This window comes from Paramisgurnus dabryanus, chromosome 19 (assembly GCF_030506205.2).
Source record: "Paramisgurnus dabryanus chromosome 19, PD_genome_1.1, whole genome shotgun sequence".
Taxonomy (NCBI): domain Eukaryota; kingdom Metazoa; phylum Chordata; class Actinopteri; order Cypriniformes; family Cobitidae; genus Paramisgurnus; species Paramisgurnus dabryanus.
The window spans coordinates 20,291,015-20,314,024 of NC_133355.1; the positions used below are offsets into that span (position 1 = coordinate 20,291,015).

At 38.6% G+C, this 23,010-nt stretch overlaps 2 protein-coding genes across 2 annotated transcripts; both read left to right on the forward strand.

Annotated features, from left to right (window-relative positions):
- The first annotated feature begins 1,057 nt into the window (after positions 1-1,057).
- On the forward strand, positions 1,058-4,038 carry ak2 (adenylate kinase 2). The gene is made up of 7 exons (XM_065292451.2): positions 1,058-1,254; positions 1,988-2,113; positions 2,397-2,507; positions 2,599-2,693; positions 2,963-3,035; positions 3,116-3,311; positions 3,875-4,038. The coding sequence occupies exons 1-7, from the start codon at positions 1,156-1,158 to the stop codon at positions 3,919-3,921; spliced, it is 747 nt and encodes a 248-aa protein (XP_065148523.1). The 5' UTR covers positions 1,058-1,155; the 3' UTR covers positions 3,922-4,038.
- A 9,488-nt stretch (positions 4,039-13,526) lies between these two features.
- rnf19b (ring finger protein 19B) lies at positions 13,527-22,466 on the forward strand. The gene is made up of 9 exons (XM_065292450.1): positions 13,527-14,131; positions 17,755-17,954; positions 18,189-18,333; positions 18,424-18,586; positions 18,982-19,096; positions 19,301-19,441; positions 19,532-19,721; positions 19,824-19,958; positions 20,081-22,466. The coding sequence occupies exons 1-9, from the start codon at positions 13,527-13,529 to the stop codon at positions 20,496-20,498; spliced, it is 2,112 nt and encodes a 703-aa protein (XP_065148522.1). The 3' UTR covers positions 20,499-22,466.
- Positions 22,467-23,010: the final 544 nt, after the last annotated feature.

Consider the following 23,010-nt stretch of genomic DNA (forward strand, 5'->3'; position numbering starts at 1 on the left):
TGAGAAAGTTGAAGACCAAGAGATGTTTTTTTATAATTATGATAATAATGGTAATTCGTCTTAACCCTCATTTTACGTTTGGGGTCTGAAAAATATGCTATTTTTTTTATTATTCTTCATTTTTTGACTTTAAGTTACTTTTAGTCACTTTGGATAAAAGACTGCCAAGTAAATAAATGCGCATACAATCCACACATTATTGGTGTAAAACTGATCTAATGAGTGTTTTTTTACTATTAAGGTGTGAAAAACCGGTAAAACTGTTCTCAAATAAAATATATATTATTTGCATTTCTACTTTTATGTTTTACTAAATATACTATTTAATATACATATTTTATGTGTTTGCTACAAAAGATAAGTTTTCATAGAAATAAATCTATTAAATATAAACTAAATATATATATATATATATTATACACACACACACATTTATGTTTTTCCTACAATTTTATTTTAGATTTGAAGTTATTTAGCATATGAAACTGTTTGGGGTCCAATTGAGACCAAATAGTTTCATATGCTAAATAACTTTAAATTTAAAATAAAATTGTAGAAAAAACATATATTTTTTTTTTTTTTAAATTTGAACACAACAGGAGGGTTAAACCACCTCAGTATTTCAAAATTGCATTTGTTAAATTGCAATAAATATATTGATATAAACTAAAATATTTATATGATATAAATTACTTATCATTATGTTTTTTAATATGTTTTTAATCTGTTAATATTTAGGTGGTATCTAGTCAAAAAAGCAGAACATTTTGTACTTCAGGCGGAGCTGCGCAAATCTATCGGCGCATGACATCAAAGAACCGCGAGAGTGAATCGAAAATTGCGTGTGGTGACGTCATACGCCGAACGATCTGCGCAGGCCGTCCGAACATTCCGAATGCGTTTGACTAGATAAATGGTTTTTAACTTGCCATTTCTAGTAACATTCCGGATATTGGGTGATTCTAAAGCTTTCGGTTTCATCCAATGAGCACGCGTAGTGAACAAACGTCATGTCTGTAAACCAATCAAATGGAAGCCAAAGTGGAAGAAGGCGGGGCTTTTATTCCGTTAACACTTCCTTTTCTGGCTGAGCCAGTTTGCGGGGACCGAGTTCAAGGGACAGAAGTAACTTTAGGCAGTTTACAACTTGTAACCATGGCTCCCGGCACACAAGAGGAAGGTACCTTCTCTGGGGTACGAAAAGGCATTCGGGCCATCTTGCTTGGGCCACCGGGTGCGGGGAAAGGGACGCAGGTAAGAATCGATACGACGGGCCGCGTGGCTGATACTGTTTAAACTGTCCAGCTGTAACTGTACTGAATCATGTTATATCTTACGGTCCTACGTGTGTCATTTTGCCTTGAGTTTTATTAATGGTTCCAATCAAATGGATAATTCTAGTGAATATTTAAAAGTGTAACAGGTTTTAATACAACTGAATGGGAAATTAGGGCACATTGATCTGGTGAGATGATTGGATCTACATTTTGTAGTGGGAGATTGCTCTGCCCTGTGGTCATCACTGTCACATAGTGCACACAAGTTGTAGACTTTTCTGTCCACTAAACTGAGAATAAAGATTAAATGGATTAGGTTTCTAAACACCCAACACAAGATGTCTGGGAGGGCTTCTTATATTGGGCAATGTATGTTGTACATGAAGGTTAATTCAGTTTAAGAAAGTTAAGCTGTGACCTTTAAAACTTGGCATAACAATGTGATTACAACAGAATTGTGAAATATGATACAGTGTGACAGTAAAACTTTTAGATATACAGTATTTAGATGTGTCTGTTTAAAGATAAATGAAAATATAATGCTTTTATGTCTGAATAATAGCATAATAAATTTAGTTAAAACATTTTGGCTGGGCAAGTGCTTGGCTTTACTTCTGTAAGTTTAATTCTATAAAATTTTCTGAGATTGACTTTTATTGCTTATTACGGTGCTTTGATGATGAAAGGTTGTTTCCTATTTGCTTTTGCAGGCACCCAAACTTGCAGAGAAGTACTGTGTATGTCATTTAGCAACCGGTGACATGCTGAGGGCCATGGTGGCATCTGGCTCGGAGCTCGGTCACCGTCTTAAGGAAACCATGGATGCTGGCAAACTGGTAAGCTGGATCCATATCCAGCATAAACTAAGCATTGTAACACAGTGTATGCTTTAAAATCATAAAGACTTTAAAAAGTCATCATATGTTTGTTTGAGGATATCAGTATGCTTGTTTACTAAACATTGACAAAAAATTCACTTTTAGGATATTGTATTTAAAATGTTTGGGTGTTTTGTCCTTCTCAATGATTTGTGTCTCTGATGTGCATAACAAAAGCACGGCTTTTAAATTAATTTTAAATAATAAAGTAATAAATTCATGTTCTTTACCTGCCTGTCAGGTCAGTGATGAAATGGTGGTGGAGCTCATCGACAATAACCTGGACACACCTGCCTGTAAGAATGGATTCCTGCTGGATGGTTTCCCTCGCACTGTCAAACAGGCAGAAATGGTAAAGACTTGTTTTCGAGTTGTCTTTAAATAATTCATATACCTGTCTCTCCCAGTCAGTGTGTCTAACCTGGGTTCGCATTTATTTGCAGTTGGATGACCTCCTGGACAAGCGAAGTGAGGATCTGGACTCTGTGGTTGAGTTCTCTGTTGATGACTCCTTGCTGGTACGCAGGATCTGTGGGAGGTATGAGGAGAGACCTGACAACTTGTAGGACTGTATCTGCAACCACTGAGCCAACTACTGTCTCAGATCATCTCAGTAAAAATGGAAAATGTAAAATAAACATGTATTTAAAGTAAGCAATACTATCAAACTTTGTTTTTGTGGAAATGACAGGAAAATATTCTCGAATGCCTTTCATTTATTAAAAAATAATTGTTGACCTCGGAAGGAATTTTTCCTCGTTTTTTTTAATGATACAGCTTTTTATGTGATCCATTTCATTCCTCCAGGCTTATTCACCAGCCCAGTGGACGATCTTATCATGAGGAATTCAACCCACCTAAAGAACACATGAAAGATGATGTAAGAAACTACAACTATCTTGAAAGCCTTTTCCAATTTGCACATTCCTTATCCAAACTTCCTCCCTGACATCCATATAGGTGACCGGGGAGCCTCTTATGCGCCGCAGTGATGATAATGAGAAAACCCTGCGCTCTCGGCTTGAGGCCTACCACAAGCAGACGGCTCCTCTCGTGCAGTACTACACCAAACGTGGCCTGCACACTGCCGTCGATGCGTCTCAATCCCCCGAAGTTGTCTTTGCCTCCATCCTTGCTGCCTTCTCTGCTGCTACCTGTAAAGATCTAGTTTTTTTTGTCTAATTCTCTCCATTTTTTTCTTTGGCTCAGTCTCATGAGGGTTTAATAACAATCTCTTTGTTTGCATGACACTGATTCTTTTTCTTGTAACAAAGCATTTTTGACAAAAACAACATCTGAGATATTAAACAATGATTGTAGGACCCAAGCTAAAAGTAATTTCTCAATACTTAATATAACCATACAAGTTTTAAGTAATAAGAGGTCATTTAGCTACATGTTTTTATATAATGGAGGTTTTCTAGCACTTTTTGCTCTGACCAGACAGCTGTATAAACTAAAGGCTATGTTATTTGCACTTGCTGGTGAGATGAAAGCTTGTTTGGAAAAATACTAAACCCTGTCTGAATGACTTGGTTCTTGTAGGAATCCACGTTGGCCTGTAGAGGTCGTGTGAATATTTAGTAGTTACCACATTGACTAGTAAATTGCTGAATGAAATAAAACAAATTGTCATGTTTAACTATTTATTAATGCACTCTTTATTAATTTGTTATCATTAATTTACTCGTCGTCCTTTTGTCTTCCTTTTTTCTGCAGCTGAAATCCAATTTTCCCAACCCAGTCTGATCCAGATGAGACAGTAAGGGATGGGGAAGTAGGGGAGCTGGACGTTCATTTGATCATTCCATGTTATGATTGTGTTTTGACTGAAACACAAAGGAAAAGCATACCTCAAATAAACATGATGTGATTATTTTGTACTACCTTGAAATAAGATATTTTCTTGCTTTTTTGTATTACTCACTGATGTCCAGGTGTGGCATGTGGGCAAGGTTGGGGGGTGATGCAAATTTTTTTTAAAGAAATTTGTGGGCTGTGGTAGGGATTTTTATTACCAAAAGTTTAGCCATTTATGGAGTTTATAAGTTTTTAGGTAAGTATTTCACCTCAACGTGCGTTACCAAAATTCTGTGGGTATTTAATTTAGCATTTTAATTTTTTTGTATCCAAAGCGACGTAACATTTACAAATGAGGCAGCATTCAAAGTTAATCTCAACAACCAATAAAGCACAGCAAACAAAAAGAATAAAAGTTAAATACATTTGTCAAACTCATTTTTCGTATTCAACGATGAAATTTACCAATGATAAACGAAACGAAACATTTCTTGGCAATAAAATGACACGCATTCCTTTTAATTGCGAACTGACGTCAGTAGGCGGGGTTTCCGCCTGGGGTGCGCGTGACGTTGCGTGCAGGGGCTTTCCTCTCTGACGCGACTGAAAAAGAGAATCAAGGCTGCGGACAATATTCTGAACAGTATCGTCTACATGGTCGGGAAAACAGGACTGACATCTTCTCCGACGACCGATGGTCGGATAATACGGTAGCAGATAGCTGTTAGATAAGATTATTGACGTTTACGTGACGGTTTATTGAGTGTACGCGGTGTAAAATAGCACGGAAGGTGTCTGCGTACCGCCCTGTTCTGCTCAAGACCTGTTCAAGACCATCAGATCTGTCTGTGCGGTAAGTACCAAACTGATTGTCGTCATGGTTACGCTTTCGATCATACTTGTGTGATTTTATAATAAACGAAGTCTTCGGTGTCGTTTCGGAATATTTTCCTAAATTAATTTTTGACACAATTTAGGCCTTATTCTTGTTCAAGGCACATCCTTGTTATTGTTTCATGTTGTATATTTTTCTATTAAGTTAGTATTGCGATAAAAAAAATGGATGCTTTGTGGCTTGTTTTACATGTAAGTGCATGCCACAAGAATATATTTTAATGTATAACATGTATTCAATAAAACAAGATTCTCAGAAAATACAATTCCAGTGAATTGTATTTACTTAGAATCTTGTTTCATTGTATAGATCATAATTTGGTACCTATACAGGTATTTTGAGCCATCCATTCATGGATGTTGTAGTCCCCAGACAGCTTTGCTGATGTAAAATATCTAAATATAGTACTTACTAGTTCATTAAGGAACTTTCCATTATTTGTTGAGTTCCTTTAAACTGTATACGTATAGGAGTTTTGGTAAAATGTGTCGTAGTGTAAATGTGGAATGTACAGAGCGACTATCAGTTTCAGTTCTTCTTTTGCCTCACACCAAACACTTGGTAAATTCCATTCTTACTGAATTGTACAGTTTCCCTGTTTAACCATGTGATGTTTAAGAACTGATAAAATCAAAATATTTAGTTTCACAGAAACGCAGACGTTTTAGTAATAACAAGACTCCTTTGTTCTCGAGACTCTGGTTTCAGAGATCGTGAATGACAAAAACTGCATTTATATCTAGGGAACTTTTGAATCTGTGTTATATAGAGAATTTGTGATATCACGTTATATGAGAGTTTGTCTCAAGGGTTTATATATATATCCACTTTGCTATTAGACTGAAAAAGGTGAACTAGTAGAAAGCACATAGAGATGTGTAGATGGTTCGTGGACACAACCTGGTTTTTGTTAAGAATTGAATGTGGATCAGCACAACCACACAGATATTCAGCCATAACAACCACTGTAAATCCATCCAGTTAACTAGCCCATCTGCTAGTACTTCCTTACCTCACTGCTCAAACATCCCATGATCGCACTGAAAGATTAAACTGAACATGGGTGGTCACAGTAGTCTGTGTAAATGCACCTGGTCACAGGTTAAAATAATACAACTAAATGGAAAATTCAGTCATTATTTACTCACCCTCATGTTCTTACAAACCTGTCTGCGTGTATTATTTTTTAAAATAAGATCCCTACTGAAAAATCCAGCATTAGCTGGTCTAAGCAGGTCCTCCCAGCCTGGAATAGACCAGCTTAAAAAGTGACCAAAACACAGCTAGACCAGCTTGCTACACCAGCAATACCAGCTAAAACCAAGCTGAGCTTATGCTAGTCTTAGCTGGATTTTTCAGTAGGGATGAGCAGTAGATATATTTAATAAAGCAAAAGCATAATGCGGAAGTGCATTGAAAGGAAAACAGCAGGACACATACAAGCATTACCTAGAGAGCAATAAGCCCTGGTGAGTTGTAAATGTGATTCAAATAATTATGTAATGGTCCGATACCCCATCTGTATTTAACCGGCCCATGTGACAGGTGTATGTGTATAGATAGAGACCCCCTGTTAACCAGCTGCTGATGCGTGGTCAGGGGATGATACGAAAGTGCTGAGGTGCTGTCTCAGGTTCATTCAAGGGTGGAAGTGCTGAGACCTCAAGAAAGTGATGGTCTTATCTCTCACGCTAGACTGATGAGTTTGTAGGGTTATGAACTAACACACTGTTAGTGGCCAGACTATAGAAGGATATTTTTTTTACTTCCTTGGTCTCATCGGTCTGTTGGATGATTCTCAAATTATATTTAGTTGATGACAGTTTGTTTGAATTGTGTAATGTATGATCTTAGAATTAGCAAACCTATGCGAATTTGTAGCTTACGTTGTACATTCGCAGTTTCAGTGAATAATTAATATCCGCTTCTTCAGAATGCACACAGTGTATGACGTTTTGATAAATGGTCAGGAAAGAAACGGCATTCATCGCGAAACCGAGCTTTACAGTTTGAGATGACGCAACTAGTATCCTGTTCCCTATAAGGGAGCTCACTTACAGTAAGTCTCTGACTGTAATAAGGATCTTCTTTCATTTTGACTTCTTGTGTACCGAAAGTTTTAAGCTGTTGTTTTTCTAAAGATTTTCATGGTGTTTTGGAGCATACTCAAAAATTCTTGAGTCATCGGCCATTAGGCAAAGATCGGCTCGTGCTCGTTATGAGAGGGCACGAAAGTGGGTAAATAAATCGGCGAATGGACCCAAAAACCCTTCGTACTGGCATCCATTATCTGCACCCAACAGAAATTGACCTATTTTGCATTTTGTGAGAAGTCCATGCTGAAAAACTTAATGTGCTTGCCAACAAAATTGGTCAACATTATACCAAAGTATATGCTAAACAGATTGCAAACACATTTTTCATATCTCTAACAGTGTTGTCGTGAATAGGCAATACATTTATATTGAAATCAGGGAAGCTGGAAGATTTTCTGTTTTGAGAAAATATGTTTTGAGCATTGATGTGGCTATTGTGTTATTGATCATAGCGCCACCAGCTGGCTGCTGAGACTCTGTCTCTTACAAGAGCCTCCTAAAATTATTAATTTATAATAACCCAAGTCACTTTAAAGGGACACTCCACTTTTGTTTAAATATGCTTATTTTCCAGCTCCCCTAGAGTTAAACATGTGTTTTTTACCTTTTTGGAATCCTTTTAGCTGATCTCTGGTCTGGGTCTGGCGCTAGCTCTTATAACATAGCTTAGCACAATTCATTGAATCGGATTAGACCATTAGCATTGCGCTAAAAAATAACCAAAGAGTTTTGATATCTTTTCTATTTAAAACTTGACTCTTCTGTAGTTACATCGTGTACTAAAACCGACATGTTGCGATTTTCTAGGCAGATATGGCTAGGAACTATAATCTCATTCTGGTGTAATAATATCAAGGACTTTGTTGCCGTAACATGGCTGCAGGAGGCGCAGTGCCTGAAAATGCCATTGAAAGTTACTCAGGGGACTATTTTCGGCTGCTGTGTAATATCATTGCACCTGATGATTATTGATTATTACGCCAGAATGAGAGTATAGTTCCTAGCCATATCTGCCTAGAAAATCACAACTTTTAATTTTCTGTCGGTCTTAGTACTGGATGTAACTACAGAAGAGTCAAGTTTTGTTATTTTTTAGCGCAATGCTAATGGTCTAATCAGATTCAATGGATTATGCTAAGCTATGCTAAAATTGGTAGTGCCAGACCCGGAGATCGGCTTAATGGATTTCAAAACGGTAAAAATCAAATGTTTAACTCTAAGGAGCTGAAAATTTTTTATATTTTCAAAAAAAAAGTGGAGTGTTCCTTTAATCTTATGTAGAAACCTTGATTATCATTATCTACTATTTCATACTATGCTGAATGCTGCGAAATGTTTTAACACTTTCAAAGTTTTCAAATAAACTCTTCCCTAAACTGGAAAACCAGTCCAGCTACAGCTTCCATGTAAGCTAAAGAGAATTTCTTAGGAATTTTCTTTCATAGCTGATAAATAATAAAGCAACTGCTGTTGCAAAACAAACAAAGTCACGCCCATTACACACACGCAGAGGCATGCAATATGTAAACTTGCACTTTGGAGCCGAGAAGTGACATCAGTTTTCCAGAAACAGCAGTTGCACCCATGAGCATCAGCATCTCTCACTCACACTTCTAAACCTCAGAAGGCACAGATGGTATTTATGTGTCAATGTTAGCATTAGCTGAGGCTACACTTTCCTTTCAACAGAGCCTTAAGTGCAATGGAGGCCTATAACCATCTCAGCCCAAAATAATGATAAATATATGTACTGTTACTATATAAAGGCTATTTTTTAACCCTTTTGCTATAATTCAACACTGGCTTTTTAATATGCCTGCTTAGAATGGTTGATTGAATAAAAACTGCGTAGGATTTACTTTTGCCCTAAAATCTTTAGTGTGTTATGTGTGCTTTCTGTCACATATAAACCACTTAGTGCTTGACGGTTGTTTATTCTGCCCATCACAGTGGGTCAAGACATCAGGGTACAGTGACTGTGAGCATAAAAGAGAAAGCGAAAAAGTGGGTCATACAGACTGTCACTACTTGTCTGGCATATCCATAAAAGCTGACAGAAAACAAGCACATGCTTGCTGCTTTAGTTTTTCTTTTTTATGCTTCCGATTGCCTCTTTGCATACTTCAAAAACCAGCCTTTCATTAAAATGTGATCCTTAAATTGTGGCTATAAATCTTAAGATCCATCACAGATTTGCAGGTTTACTTTATGATACGTGTACGTGTTAAGAGGCAAAACATAAAAATGTAATCACATTTAAGTGCAGTCTCCCGGACAGGGCTTATATTAGTCCCAGACTACAATGCATGTTTGAGCTGCTTTAATTTATAATAAACACCTTGTACTGACATATCTCAACATATATCAGTGCCATTGTTTTGTCTTAAGATGCATAAGATGTAAGGTTTGTATGTAAAAACTAATATAAGGTGCCCAGGTGCCCTTTGTTTTGCCTCAAAATGCACACAAGTAATGGTTTTAGTAAGGCATGTTTGTTAAAACTAGTTATATTTCCTAATTAAACCAAGGCCTAGTTCTGACTTAAACTAATCCCTGTCCAGGAAACCACCCCTATATGACTAAGGCCTAGCCTGGATTAATTTAAACCCCGTCCGAGAAACCGCTCCTTAGTGTTAACTTTACAGAGTTAAAGGGATAGTTCATCCAAAAATCTAAATTCTGTCATCAATTACTCGCCCTTAAACCTGTATAAGGGTCAGTGACAAAAACGGTTTGGCAAGATGAGAAATATATATATTTTTAAACTTGTTTTAAAAGCATGCATCAGGTTTATTTCAATGTACAGTGTATTTATGTTAATATTATGCAATAAAAATTACATTTGCACCATTTTTATGAAAGTTAAGACTGAATGGACCTGAAAATGTCAAATGGTGTAACTGCCAATTGCGCTAAAGAATGAGAAATATTCAATATTTTATCCAATTAATAATACTTTTAAAATATCGTTGTGTTAGCAGTGTTTCCCATACATAGGCTCTACTTGGGCGCTGCGCCCAGGTAAATTGCGACCCGCCCAAGTAAAAAAAATCACTTTACGAATTTCCGTATTTCTGAACTCGACTGGATGACCCGTGTTTTGGAGAGAGAGAGAGAGCGCGCGAAAGAGAGAGCGCGAGAGAGAGAGCGCGAGAGAGAGGTGGGGGTCGGGTGACCGTGAAGATGATGCACGCGTCATAAACTCATCATCCAGCGCGGCAAACTGGATCAACTGCAGCAGCACATACGGAGCAGCCAGGGAACACACTGCGACCAAAATAGTCGCATATGCTTATGTGCATATGTGTTTATAGCATCTAAGTTGGCTTCATTTTGCGTGCAAGCACGTTGTGTCTCTCCGGTTGAGTGTCCGTTCACGTGCTCTCTGTTTCTCAATGAATTAGGCGCGACGCGAAGCAACCTCAGTGTCACATTGTATCCTTTCATGTTTCTGAACTTGAGCAGAGTTTTACCATTAGAGGTCTTTCTTCACTGAGGACGCGGGACCCGTATGGTTCCGGGTTTATATTTTAAATGGTCAGATGGGTCCGGGTCGGTCCTAGTTCATTACTTCGGGTCCCAAGTCTGATTAATATTGTGTGTAAAACCCGAGTCGATCGGAGAACGGCCGTGAGCGCTACCGCGCTAAAGCTCGAGTGCTGTTTTAGCGTGCCTCCGGTTTCTATGGCGATAGCAACTGGCTCTTGTCACGACCACGCGCCGCTTCATTTTCTTTATCCCATTTTTTAATAGTCTTACTATTAATAGACCACATATCTTTACTAAAATCTAAACAGTTTGCACAGAGATTGTAGGAAAAAGCAGTGCTAATACTGAATGAGCAAAGCTCTAGCTGACTCAGGATATAAAAAACGCAAAGCTGTAATGTAAAGTCTGTCATCGGGACAGCACAGCAAGTAGACTTTTAAATCTGAAATAATTAGTGGATTAAGCTTTTTTTAATCGGCAAAAGAGAAATAGAAAGCAGAAGCAGTAAAAGTGCCTATCTTATAGAAGTTATTACCATTATAACATCAGTCACATTTATAATCTATAGACCTGCACTGTCTATATAGGCTATAGAATACATAGTATTGTATATAATTGAGCTTGATAAAAGGGGTCATCAAATTGCTTCATATATCAGTGCAAAAACAAGTTTTTTCGTGGTGCTTTGACAAACAGTGTCAGCTTTGTTTATGGCAAAAAACGTTTGGGGTGGTTAGATTAATGAACTATAATGTGAAATTAATATGAATGTTTTATAAATCAAAGTATTGTGTTGTGTCACACATTATTAGTTCTTTGTTACATGTATAGTAGACCATTTTTTGTCGGTGGATAATAATGATTGCCCTTTTCACCAGCTACCACCACAAGTAAATTTCAGATCTGTGGGAAACACTGGTTAGTTATTTCTGACATTTTTGCAATTATCCCCCAAATATTCTTTCAAAATTAAATTAAACCAGAAATTTTAGACTTGGTCTTCAAAAAAAAAGAATGTATGCAAGTAATCTGCATTTTTATTTCATTTTAACCCTTTTCACATTTAATTTATCCATACGGACAAAAATAATTAACATCACGTCATTGACCCATAAATGTCTTTGTTTTGGTGAATACAAAGGAAGATAATCAAGCAGGAAATAGGAGCACCATTGACTTCCATAGTAGGAAAGAAAAATACAATGGAAGTCAATGGTGCTCAAAAATGGTTTGGTTACAAACATCGCTCAAAATATCTTCCTTTGTGTTCAGCAGAACAAAGAAATGTATGCAAATCTTTTAAAACTTGAGGGTAAGTAAATGAGGAAAGAATTTTTATTTTTGGGTGAACTATCCCTTTAACACTTAAGTATTATGGCGTTATTATGGATTTGTGGACATGCATAATTTTTTTTATGTATGAAAGTAAAAGATGGAATTCTTACGGTTTATTCTTGGAAAGTATCTTGGAATGCTTTGTAAGTAGGATGGTATATAATTATGGTAATCATATAGTATTACAAGTCCCAAAACAAAGATGTTTGTTTACTCTAATAGCTTTACACTAGTGTGCTGTTCTCTAAATCTGTCTTGTACAAGTAAACAGATTTGTAATGGACTGGCAGTCCAGGGGTCACAGCAGAAAACCAGGACATATCTTAAAAATGATTTCTGCATATACCAATGTAACTACAGTGTGAGTATTTATATGCTTAAGACAATTTTTAGTGATTTACTATTAATTAATTCACCCGATATAATGTAAAGAACATTCTATGAAAATATAACATCATATAATATATTTAATATTGATTGAAATCAAACTTTGATGCTCTTAATCTCCTAGTTTTATTATGAGGCTTTAGCCTGGATCTCACAGACATCCTCACATATTTCATAAGTAGAGAGATTGACATGCGGTTATGTTGTCTCACAAAACCTCAAGGCATTCGTCCCTCACTGTGTGACTCTGCGGTGCGTCCGGGTGACATTTATGAACTTTATTGATGTTCCTCTCACACATAAATAAATGAATAAAGTCCAGCGGGATACATCGTGTGATGTATGGTGTTAATATCTGCCGTGTGTTTGTGTTTTTATAATGGCCAGAGTCACTGTGAGGGTCCTTGTTTGCTGTGTTCAACGTGATTATCGCCATGGCAACTGCACTAGCAGCACAGTGTGAAGTGCAGCTCGAGTGCGTGTGCTTGTGTGAGAGGATGAGAGGATGTCATCAATAGTGAGGCACAAAGAAAACGAGAGATACAAGTCAAATCCGATGCCAGATCAGATTTAATAACAGAATTTAGCTTCTTTGCGCCACGTTACCAGCTACTTCCTCATGCTGATTGTCATATACTGCATTGTTATTAGCTGGTAAGTCATTTACTTGACAGAACTGAAACCTGTAGAGTGCGTCGAGTCAACGAAATGAGAAGAGGTTAACAATAAGAAAGGGAGGAGCTTATAAGTCTGTACGTGAGCGTGCATTGAGCATGCTCCTCATGCAGACCGTCTGCATGTTGTGCTAACTTCCTGTGCTATTTCTCTTTTTTAACAGACCGGCTGATTCAGAAAGCGAGGAACAGTAATACGGAGCACACGCAACATCCTGGCTCGACAAGAAAGGAAATTTGGTGGAGGACAGACATATATGACGGTGAAAGGATTGTGATATTTTGAGCCAGATTGTACAACTATTTCTCTGATTTTTTTTTACAAACTGTGACTTTAGTTCCCCATTTTTAATTGACAGTATCTGTCAGTTTTGTATCACATTTTGGGTGCAATTGTTTCTTTTGTTCGATTTCATTGTCACGGTTACGAGAACACGACTGTAGGAGTGTCTTTTTTGTTTCCTTTTTGGCAAACTAGTTTGTAAGTTATCTCTAGTTCATTATCTAACCTCCTTGTTTGGGTTAAGAGGAAGTAGCGACTACATAAATAGAATTTTCCCAACGGACAAATTAACTGGAATTTGTTGAGTCATTTTCACAATTGTGCCTGTGATAAAATTTGACACTTTTTATCAAAACTAAACCAAAACTCGGTGACCTCTAGTGAAAGAACATCACAAGGTCGTTCTTGTGAAATGGGATCTGAAAAAGACTCTGAATCGCCCCACTCCTCTGTTAGTGGCATTCCCAATCCCAAATGCCGTGGGCCAGGAAAAAAGCAAGGCAGGATCTCCTTTCACAGTCTGTTCCATGGCAAACGTGGATCGAGGGGAAACAAGGCCACTGCAGGCACTCCGCTTGCGCAACAGCTGCACCAACAACAGCAACTCCAACAACAACAACAGCAGCTTCTCCAGCCCCCGACACCCACCAACGTTTCTTCAGACCCGACAGCGACGGACGCCGCTGAGCCACTGTCCGCCAGCCAGGCCTCTCTAGGTGCCCAAGACTTCCTAGAGTGTCCACTGTGCTTGGTGCGGCAACCTGCGGAGCAACTTCCAGAACTCCAGGGCTGCAGTCACCGGTCCTGCCTGTGCTGCTTACGGCAGTACTTGCGTATCGAGATCACGGAGAGCCGAGTGCAGCTCAGCTGCCCGGAATGTGCAGAGCGACTGGCTCCTCGGCAGGTGGCCCTCATTCTGGACGACCCTGTTCTTATGGACAAGTATGAGGAGTTTCTGCTACGCCGCTGCCTAGCGTCAGACCCGGACTGCCGATGGTGTCCGGCACCAGACTGTGGGTAAGTCTGATATCTAAACTTTTCTGGATTAGGTCAGATATGTGATATCCTTTTCTTTTGAATAGGAGATTGTGTTCCAATTAACAAGTTTGGCTAGGCCCCTTACTTCCAATGAAGTCAAACCCTAATGTTACGTAATGTCTAGTAAATTGTGTTCTTGTAATATGATTACAACAGTTTAGGGAGGGTTAATTAATTGTTTCAGTATTACAATGTCTAAAGAAATGGTTTACTGGAAAAACAAAGCTTAGACATGAACTCCATTGTTCAACTTTGAAACGAGTGCCGATCGTCCAACATCGGTGCTTGAACTCACTGATCCATCCAAACTCACTACTCATGCAAATGCTAAACAAGTGCATACTTTTGGGCACTTCTGTCCATGCACATACTTTAAATAAGAGATTGTTTCACATTTTGTGCTGTACCGCATGCTTCAGTAAGTGTAGGAGGCAATTGGACAGTTATAGGGAACACTTGCGCTTGTGTGGGAAGCTTGTTTAGCTGATGTGTCATTTTGAGAGAGCATGATTACATTAAAAGCCTTTACAACCGGTTAAAGACTTCGGTCGTAATGTTGAGCCAATGACCTACATTTAGGGGACATGTTTCTGTCTGCATGCTTGAGTCATTGCCATTTCCTTTTAAAACCGCGACTGATGCTAAGGGATTTTCAGGTGGTGCGGGGATTTTTTTTCAGAAGGGGCATTTTGTACATTAAGAGATAACTGTGTTTGTTACCATGCTGTATTTAAAGTAAATGCGTGTGGGGCTTATTTGACTATTTAAATATGCATTTTTGTGTGTTGTTTTATATAAAGGAAGGAATATACATCATCATTGCATTGTGTTGCATTCGCCTTACTGAAGAACCACAATGAATGAATCACCCTATAAATACCAACAAATACACATACTGTAGACATAGTCCCTTCTGGTTTTTATTTGTTCATTCATTGATTTTTTTTGATGATCTTTACATGCATTTATTTGGCACTTTTACACAAAGCGACTTTCCTGGAAGTCAAACCTATGAGCTTTTTTTGATTTATGCATTCAGCAGACAGTTTTATCCATTTTATCAGCATTTTTGTTACTTGGGATCAAGCTTTTGTGTTGATAATGCAATGTTCTACTAGTAAGACGCCTCTATAAAGTAATTCCCTGCCTGCTCCAATGGCCTTGGTGCAGCTTGTTGCCCATCAGCCCACCACCAAGCCGTGTCGGTTCAGCTTGATTGAAAGGTCAGGGCTGCCAATCGGAGAAGAGAACAGCTTGTTTCTTTCTCCCCATGCGATGGGTTGCTATGGAAACTGAGATGCGGCATAGAGGCAGAGTTGTCAGGGGTAACCGAGCCTGCTGTTTGGTTAAGACAATCATTGAGCGTGTTTGCATACCATGATGCCTTTGTGAACCACAAAATGTCAGAGAGTTAGTGAGCTGGGAAGTTTTTTTTAGGATTGTACAATCATGCAGAATGAGGTCAGTTTTGACTTGACTGTGCTTGTTAGGTGCGTGTGTGTGTGCCAGGATACGAAGCTTTGTGTATAGCATATTAGTTTTCCAACTCGCAGCTATGCTGGTTTATGAGGTGTAGGTGTATGTAATAAAATTTATCGTAAGATCATGCCGTAACTCGTCTATGCCGACGGGTCAAAATGTACCTGAAATGAGCAGATTAGTCTGGTGTTAGAGCTTGTTTGGGTGAAGTTGTATTTTAATTGAGCTAATTTAAAGGGGGAAATTTGTTTTTCTTTCATTTTAAACCCCCCCCCCAAAAAAGAGTTTGTGAAGATCAACTATGAAGAAGAACTTGGCACTAAGTTTTAAGTTTTAAATGCAAAAGGTGCTTTCAAATGTTCATGATGAGGTTTTTGTCCCTTTTTATGTTTTTTTATGACTACAGTTTCCTATTCTCAAAGCAGTGTTCTAGTAAAGTGGATTCAGTAATGGAATATGAATTAGAACACTCGGAAATTCCTCACAGCAACAACATATTGACCGACAATAAATCCTCTCTCTCTTTTTCCATCATGTAGTCTGTAGTCTTCACCATTTCCATAACTTGAACAGGTGTTTGACATTACAGAGTAAAGAAAGCAACATTAAATTATGTTGGTCACACTTTCTTGCCTTTTCCTTTCCTTTGGAAAATTATTTTGTCACAGAAAACCCTCAAGACCTTATTTCTACAATTGGAATCTTATTTAGAGCTTACTGTAGTCCAATTCATAATTTTGTACCCCTCACGGTACATTCACACAGGTCCAAAGCATTAACCCTTGCGGAAGGCTTGTCTGAAGTGTAGCCAACAGCCAATCACAGTGGCCGCAACACATCCTCCGGTTTGCTTAAACGTAATTGGCTGGCTTCAACCTAAGTTATTTGCATAAGGCGATCTGACGCACGCGTTGGCACTTGAAAAGTTGAGAAATGTTCAACTTCTGCCACGAGCAATAGAAATGACGCAACGCCAACGGATGCACAATTCAGTTCGGCAACGCCTGACATCACCCATTAAAAGTAAATGAATGTACCGTTACAGTCTTACTATGCATCCGAAACCGCATACTGTGACAGTACACTGTAACAATTCCTTGTTGCTTACACTTAAATTTAACTGCAACTTAAATTAATAAGTGATTTCAACTTTTTTTACTAAATAGAAATATATTATAAAAATAAATAAATAATTATAATGCTATAAATTATTAAAATAAAGTTAAGTACATTTTTGTTTTTTATACCAACTACTCACTAGTCAAGAAAGTAAATGACTTGTTTATTCAAGTTGTTTAAACTTAAACATTTAAGAGCAACAAGCTATTTTTTAGTGTACCTACCGTATTTTCCGGACTATAAGACGCTCCGGAGTATGAGTCTTATCAGTCAGAAATGCGTTTTGAAACATCATAAGTCGCACTGGATTATGCGTCGCATTTATTTAGAAAATGATTTCACAAAATCCAAGCTGAAGAACAGACATTTAATCTGAAAAAGGCAAGTTATTCAACTAAACAATAGCACAGAACAGCAGGCTGAATAGGTGTCCGTATGTTAATGTAACATAAACATTTACACAATAGCATACAGAACATACACGAGAGGCTGAATAGGCTAAATTAACACAACAAGCCAAATCAAATTCAAAAAGGTCATAAGTCATTCCACATCACTGAATCCATTGAATTACATAAATACAGGAGCAGCATAGAGCGGACTCTCGCAGCTGTAGACGATAATGGTTTCAAACGTACTACATCCGCCATGTAGATACATTACGTGACTTACGTTGCCATAACAACCAGTGAGCCATTAACTTGGATGCTGTTAAATAAGCGCAATTAAACCCCAACGATCAGCTGTTTTCCTTATGTATTTACAGTTGAATTTGTTTTTGTATCCGTGGTATAAACGGTATAAATGCCTTCGGTCCTTTAAATATATATTTTATTATATAGTTTTAAACGTAAGCTACAGTATATAGAGAAGTCCTTTGATTACGAAGTGGTTTATTTTAAGTTCCTGTAGGATCTCTGTGAGGATAGATTTTACTATAAAGTGTAATAATATTTCATTTTCTTGGGGAGTCTCTTGACCTGTTTCAATTGTTCCCCTGCCAGTTTCGCAGTAATTGCATCTGGATGTGCCAGCTGCCCCAGGCTGGTGTGTCGAAGAGAAGGGTGTGGTGCTGAGTTCTGTTACCACTGCAAGCAGGCTTGGCATCCTAACCAGACCTGTGACTCGGCTCGCCAACAGAGGGCGCTGTCCTTGAGAACACATAGTAACCATTCACCCAGTTACACAGCGGAGCAGGGACACAGTGAGTATACTACCATCTGTTTGCCATTTTTTGTCACCCATTGGTTTCCATTATACCATGCAAGCGCCTAGATCACTTTAGGAACCAGATAGCAATACCCTGGCAACCATCCACAAGACTGTAGCATTGTAACAGCATGCACAAACTTGTTTCCATCTGACATCCACTAGATACAGTTCTAGAAACTGTCTGACTGTACAAACTTTAAATCCAAACCCTTTAATTCCCTCTCAGCTGATGACATCAAGCCTTGCCCCCGATGCAGTGCCTACATCATCAAGATGAACGATGGCAGCTGTAATCACATGACCTGCGCCGTGTGCGGCTGTGAGTTTTGCTGGCTCTGTATGAAGGAGATTTCAGACCTGCACTACCTCAGGTATCATCACTGAGCAGTTGCCACCTGGCACTTTTGTTGCGTTTGTATCTCTGAGAGACAGAGAATAATCCTCTACTGTTTTTTTTTCAGTCCATCAGGTTGCACCTTCTGGGGAAAAAAGCCATGGAGTCGCAAGAAGAAGATTCTTTGGCAACTGGGCACTTTGATTGGTGCACCGGTGGGCATCACTCTGATTGCTGGCATCGCAGTTCCTGCCATGGTTATTGGCATCCCGGTTTACATTGGACGCAAGGTGTGAATTTTTTTAACATTAGTAGTAATATGCTGTAAGCTTTATCAGGAACAACGGCTGGGAATTTCCCAGTCTCCACCCACTGTGCAGCTGAGCCAGCTTTATTGCTTTTGATTCTGGTACAATAACTTCATTGTGTAAAACCATTCAGACAGGATTCAGAGTGCACATACAGCTTACATAGGGCTTAATGTAACAAAACTTTCATTTTCTTTTTGTTGGAATTGCATTTTTTTAAAGTTTTTGCCAGGTTAGGTTATAGATGGTGTTTGCCAAGTCACTTTTAAGTTTTAAAGTGGGGGTATATATTCCACCATTGAAGAACCTGACATCATCCAGTGCAATGAACTTTTATTGATCGTTCATATTAACTTAAAGTGCTATAATCTGTTCAGATCCACTCACACTATGAAGGGAAGAAGATGTCCCATCACAGGAGAAATCTGGCTATCACGGGAGGTGTGGCTTTGTCAATCATTACCGCCCCTGTAATTGCAGCCGTCAGCGTGGGTGAGTATTCTTGAAAAAACATGTCATAACATATTTGCAGTTTATATTTAAATGCAACATTTTGGCCCGGTGAGCCCATGTTGGGAGATTCTGGAACTTCCAAAATCTCCCAACATGGGCCAAAATTTCACCCCCTGAATAAAATGTGATAGAAACTTCCTCCTGAGGTTGGTTACATCTCCATAAATTGTTCCCTTCCCACAGGAATTGGAGTTCCCATTATGTTGGCATATGTGTATGGCGTTGTGCCTATCTCTCTGTGCCGCGGTGGGGGCTGTGGGGTGAGCCGAGGCAAAGGACGAGGTGTTAGGATAGACTTTGATGAGGACAATGGACCTATTACAGGTAAAGTTCAAATTGAAGAAGGAATCCATTACTGCCCGATTTGTCGGAAAAAGCAGAACGGTACCGATCGAATGCATTCTGTCTTTATAGTTGCTGATGCTTGGCGAGCACTGAAGTCCCCCAGCCTGGGTGAAAGCAGTTTGGAGGGAGGAGCGAGTGGCCTCAGTACCACCTCTCCAAGTGAGGGCCTATCGGTGGCACCAGGGGGCCTGGGAGACACGCCCCACTTCAACACACTAGCAGGAGGAGCACTTGGTGCTAGGACTGGAAAATACAACAGGTATTAAGATGATGCGATACTATTGTGGTATATACAGAGAAGGTATATTGTAAATATGGGTAGTGTTTTAATTTCCATGTGATGGGTTTGTTTGTGTGCCAGACTGGAGGTGCAGGGAACAGAACTTGGTAAAGATGGTGCCGGTAGAGAGACGGGCAGTTTGGGAGCGGCCAGTGACTGTGCCAGCACAAGAGGAATGGCAGGATCCATTACATCCTCTTATACCATACCTGACAGGTGTGTGTTTGTGTCACCTTTCTCAGTTTAACACACACAATAGCCCTACACTAGGCTACACTACACTTTAAGTAACTTTAGTCTTCCACGTATCACATTTTGTATGCCCCGTTGTGTTTCAGAGAGGGCACTAACCTTGAGATCCAGGTGGACATTGAAACTAAACCCAGCCATCTGTGTTTAACCACCGAAGAGGATCTGGCTCCGCCCACTGCTGCTATGTCCCCCGGCTCAGGGGAGGAGCCCCAGGACTGTAGTTCCCGCAGAAGCGGAATTGTGTTGGATTCCCCTCTCGGGCTTTCGCCAGGGGTGTCACTCAGGGAGGGTCTTCGAGACGTCACCCTCGCTCAGCCAGAAAGCATCCGCAGCGACCTGGAGATGTCCGACACGCAGTCGGACGATATCGCAGAGCTCACGTCTGACGACTGCGACTCGCCCCACCCCAAGAGTTGCCACGGTGGCCCGCCACAGACGACCTGCAGAGCCTTGAACCCCACCGACAGCTTGCACTGTCCCGACAATGTCATTCTTTATGTGTGAGAAAGAGACACTCGCACTTGCACAAAAACGTTTCTGAGCTTCGGACTTGTTAGCGCTTTACCTGTTGTTTTGCTGCTTTTTATAATTATTCAAACACCTTACTCGCATCTAGACAACTTACGGAACTGACTGATCATCGCTCTGCTCTCCTGTCCACCTCTCTTTGAGAGCACGGATGGGTCCTCTACCTCTCCAGAAATTCATACTGTTACTCAGTTAGTTGTTGTGTTCACCTCTTGGTGCAACAACTATGCCTTGAGCAAAAAATGGTAAAAGGACAGTTCAGCCGAAATGAAAATTCTGTCATTAATAAAAAAAATGCAATCACATTGCAAACCTGTATGATTTATTCTGTTGAACACAAAACCGAATGTTTCATGCTAATGTTTTTCTTGTCAGTAAATGGTGACTACAAGCTGTCAGGGCGTTAAAAGGACATAACAGTAGTCGGTATAATACATGCTTTATAATCTAAAGCCATATATAGCTTTGATTGACAGCTCTTCTTCACCATTCACTGTTGATGCATAGAAAAGAAATTCGTATTTGTGTTCAACAAAGTCTTACAGGTACGTGACATGAAAGATGTGAATAAATGTACAGAATTTTCATATTTGGCACAACTGTGCCCTTATATAGGTACTACCATTGCCACAGGAATCTCTTTAGAAAACAAACAAACAAAGTGAAATGTCACCAAGCACAGTATATGTGAGAGATTCTGAATGGGACTCACTTCTTTATACGAAGGCTTTTATGAACGACATTACAGTATTGTTTGTATGTTTGTTTCTCTTTGATTTGATTTTATAGTATACGACCTGGAAATTGTATGATTTGCAGTATGCATGCGAATATTATATGCCATCTATGTGAATAGTACTATATGCGAATACAAGCAGAGTATTGTTTTGGTCGTCCAGGCCTGGTTTGCACAGAATACTTGAGTTTCATCACACACGGATCGAGAGATATATCAGTATAAACTAAAGTCAGTGCAATGAAAAAGAAACTGATTCAGACTTAACTAGCAGACAGCTTGATTTGAATCACAGACTGCTTGCCTTACAGACAGAGCACATGCACTCAGTTCCCTTAAACTGTCTGTAATTCACTGACGACACTGTCTTGAGTTGAGAATAAGGAGATGTGTGTTTGCTTTGTATGTACGTGTGGATGTTTACCAGTGTTGATTGTATTGGTGAATATTAATTCATACAGTATCAAGGATGGACCTGCCATTTACATGCATGTCTGTTATTATTATTATTATTATGATTATTATTGTTGTTGTTGTTGTTTTTATTATTTTTGATCTCTTTCTTAAGCACACTGCTTTGAATTTTTTTGTGCAATTTTATGTTTGTTTTACCCGCTAGCTGGATGTATGGATAGAACAGTTTGATGGCTGGATAAATGAATGAATGAGCACTCCTGCACTTTATCCTACATTTTATAATTTTTCTACATTGTAAACTTCTATTTATGCACTCCTTTGATTTTCAGCCTCTCTGGGATAACACAATTCCATTTGAACACAGCGGTCGTGATTTGATGTAATTTTGGATGTAATGGAATATTGAATATTTCTTATTCTCTATGTGCTATTGTCATAATTATTATATTTGGCTGCAGAGAGAATTGTGGATTTTTACTTAAATGAGGGGTTACGCTTTGTCTTGTTATCACAAAAAAATATTTGTGGTTGACACATCTTTTGCTTTTTTGTTGTGTGAAGATGCTTTTATACTTAGGTTTTGAGCGGATAGTGAAAAGTACTTGACAATTTGAATATAAACTGCTTATGGTGAAATGAGTGTTAACAAGTATATTAAATCGAATAAGCAATATGCAGAAAAGTGTGTTTAATCTGGCATTGTTTTGTACATCCCCACAAAGCAAAGATAACTGCAATGGCTGTGAGTGTTTGAAATAACATGAAAATAAACATTTCCTCCTTTGTGGCAAGTTTTGCCTCTTTTATTAAAATATTTTCTGCATCCTACACTAATGCAAATACTACTTACAGTATAACTAACTAATAAAATGCAGTACTGTACTATATTAACATTTAGATATTACTGTGCAAAAGTCTCAGGCCACCATCGCCAGACTTGTTGTTTTAGAAGTTTTAATGTCCATCAATATTTATTTTTCAATCTATTTTATTAAGATACAAACAGAAAATACAGGAAATATGTAAAAAAAAAAGAAGAAGAATAATTACCTTTTCAGGACTAAATGTCGTCTTTAGGCATCGTCTGTGTTTAGTGTGACCTCTTTTTGCACTAAAACCATTTTGAACAATTTTGAGCAGAATTAAGTAATTTCTTTAAAATTAGAAATTTATTTTATTTAGGTTTAAAGGGATAGTTCACTTTAAAATTAAAATTCTGTCATCATTTACTAAACCTGTATGAATTTCTTTTTTTCTGATGAACACAAAAGATAATATTTTTCAGAAATGATGGTAAACACACTGCAGTAAGTGACCATAGACTTCCATAGTAGG

What these genes read in the sequence shown, in the direction of transcription:
- ak2 (XM_065292451.2), top strand. Translation starts at nt 1,156, where the DNA reads ATGGCTCCCGGCACACAAGAGGAAGGTACCTTCTCTGGGGTACGAAAA. An exon ending in CCATGGATGCTGGCAAACTG is followed by an intron (nt 2,114 to 2,396) that starts GTAAGCTGGATC and finishes CCTGCCTGTCAG; the next exon opens with GTCAGTGATGAAATGGTGGT. An exon ending in GTACGCAGGATCTGTGGGAG is followed by an intron (nt 2,694 to 2,962) that starts GTATGAGGAGAG and finishes TCATTCCTCCAG; the next exon opens with GCTTATTCACCAGCCCAGTG.
- rnf19b (XM_065292450.1), top strand. Translation starts at nt 13,527, where the DNA reads ATGGGATCTGAAAAAGACTCTGAATCGCCCCACTCCTCTGTTAGTGGC. An exon ending in TCAGACCTGCACTACCTCAG is followed by an intron (nt 18,334 to 18,423) that starts GTATCATCACTG and finishes TTTTTTTTTCAG; the next exon opens with TCCATCAGGTTGCACCTTCT. An exon ending in TCTTATACCATACCTGACAG is followed by an intron (nt 19,959 to 20,080) that starts GTGTGTGTTTGT and finishes GTTGTGTTTCAG; the next exon opens with AGAGGGCACTAACCTTGAGA.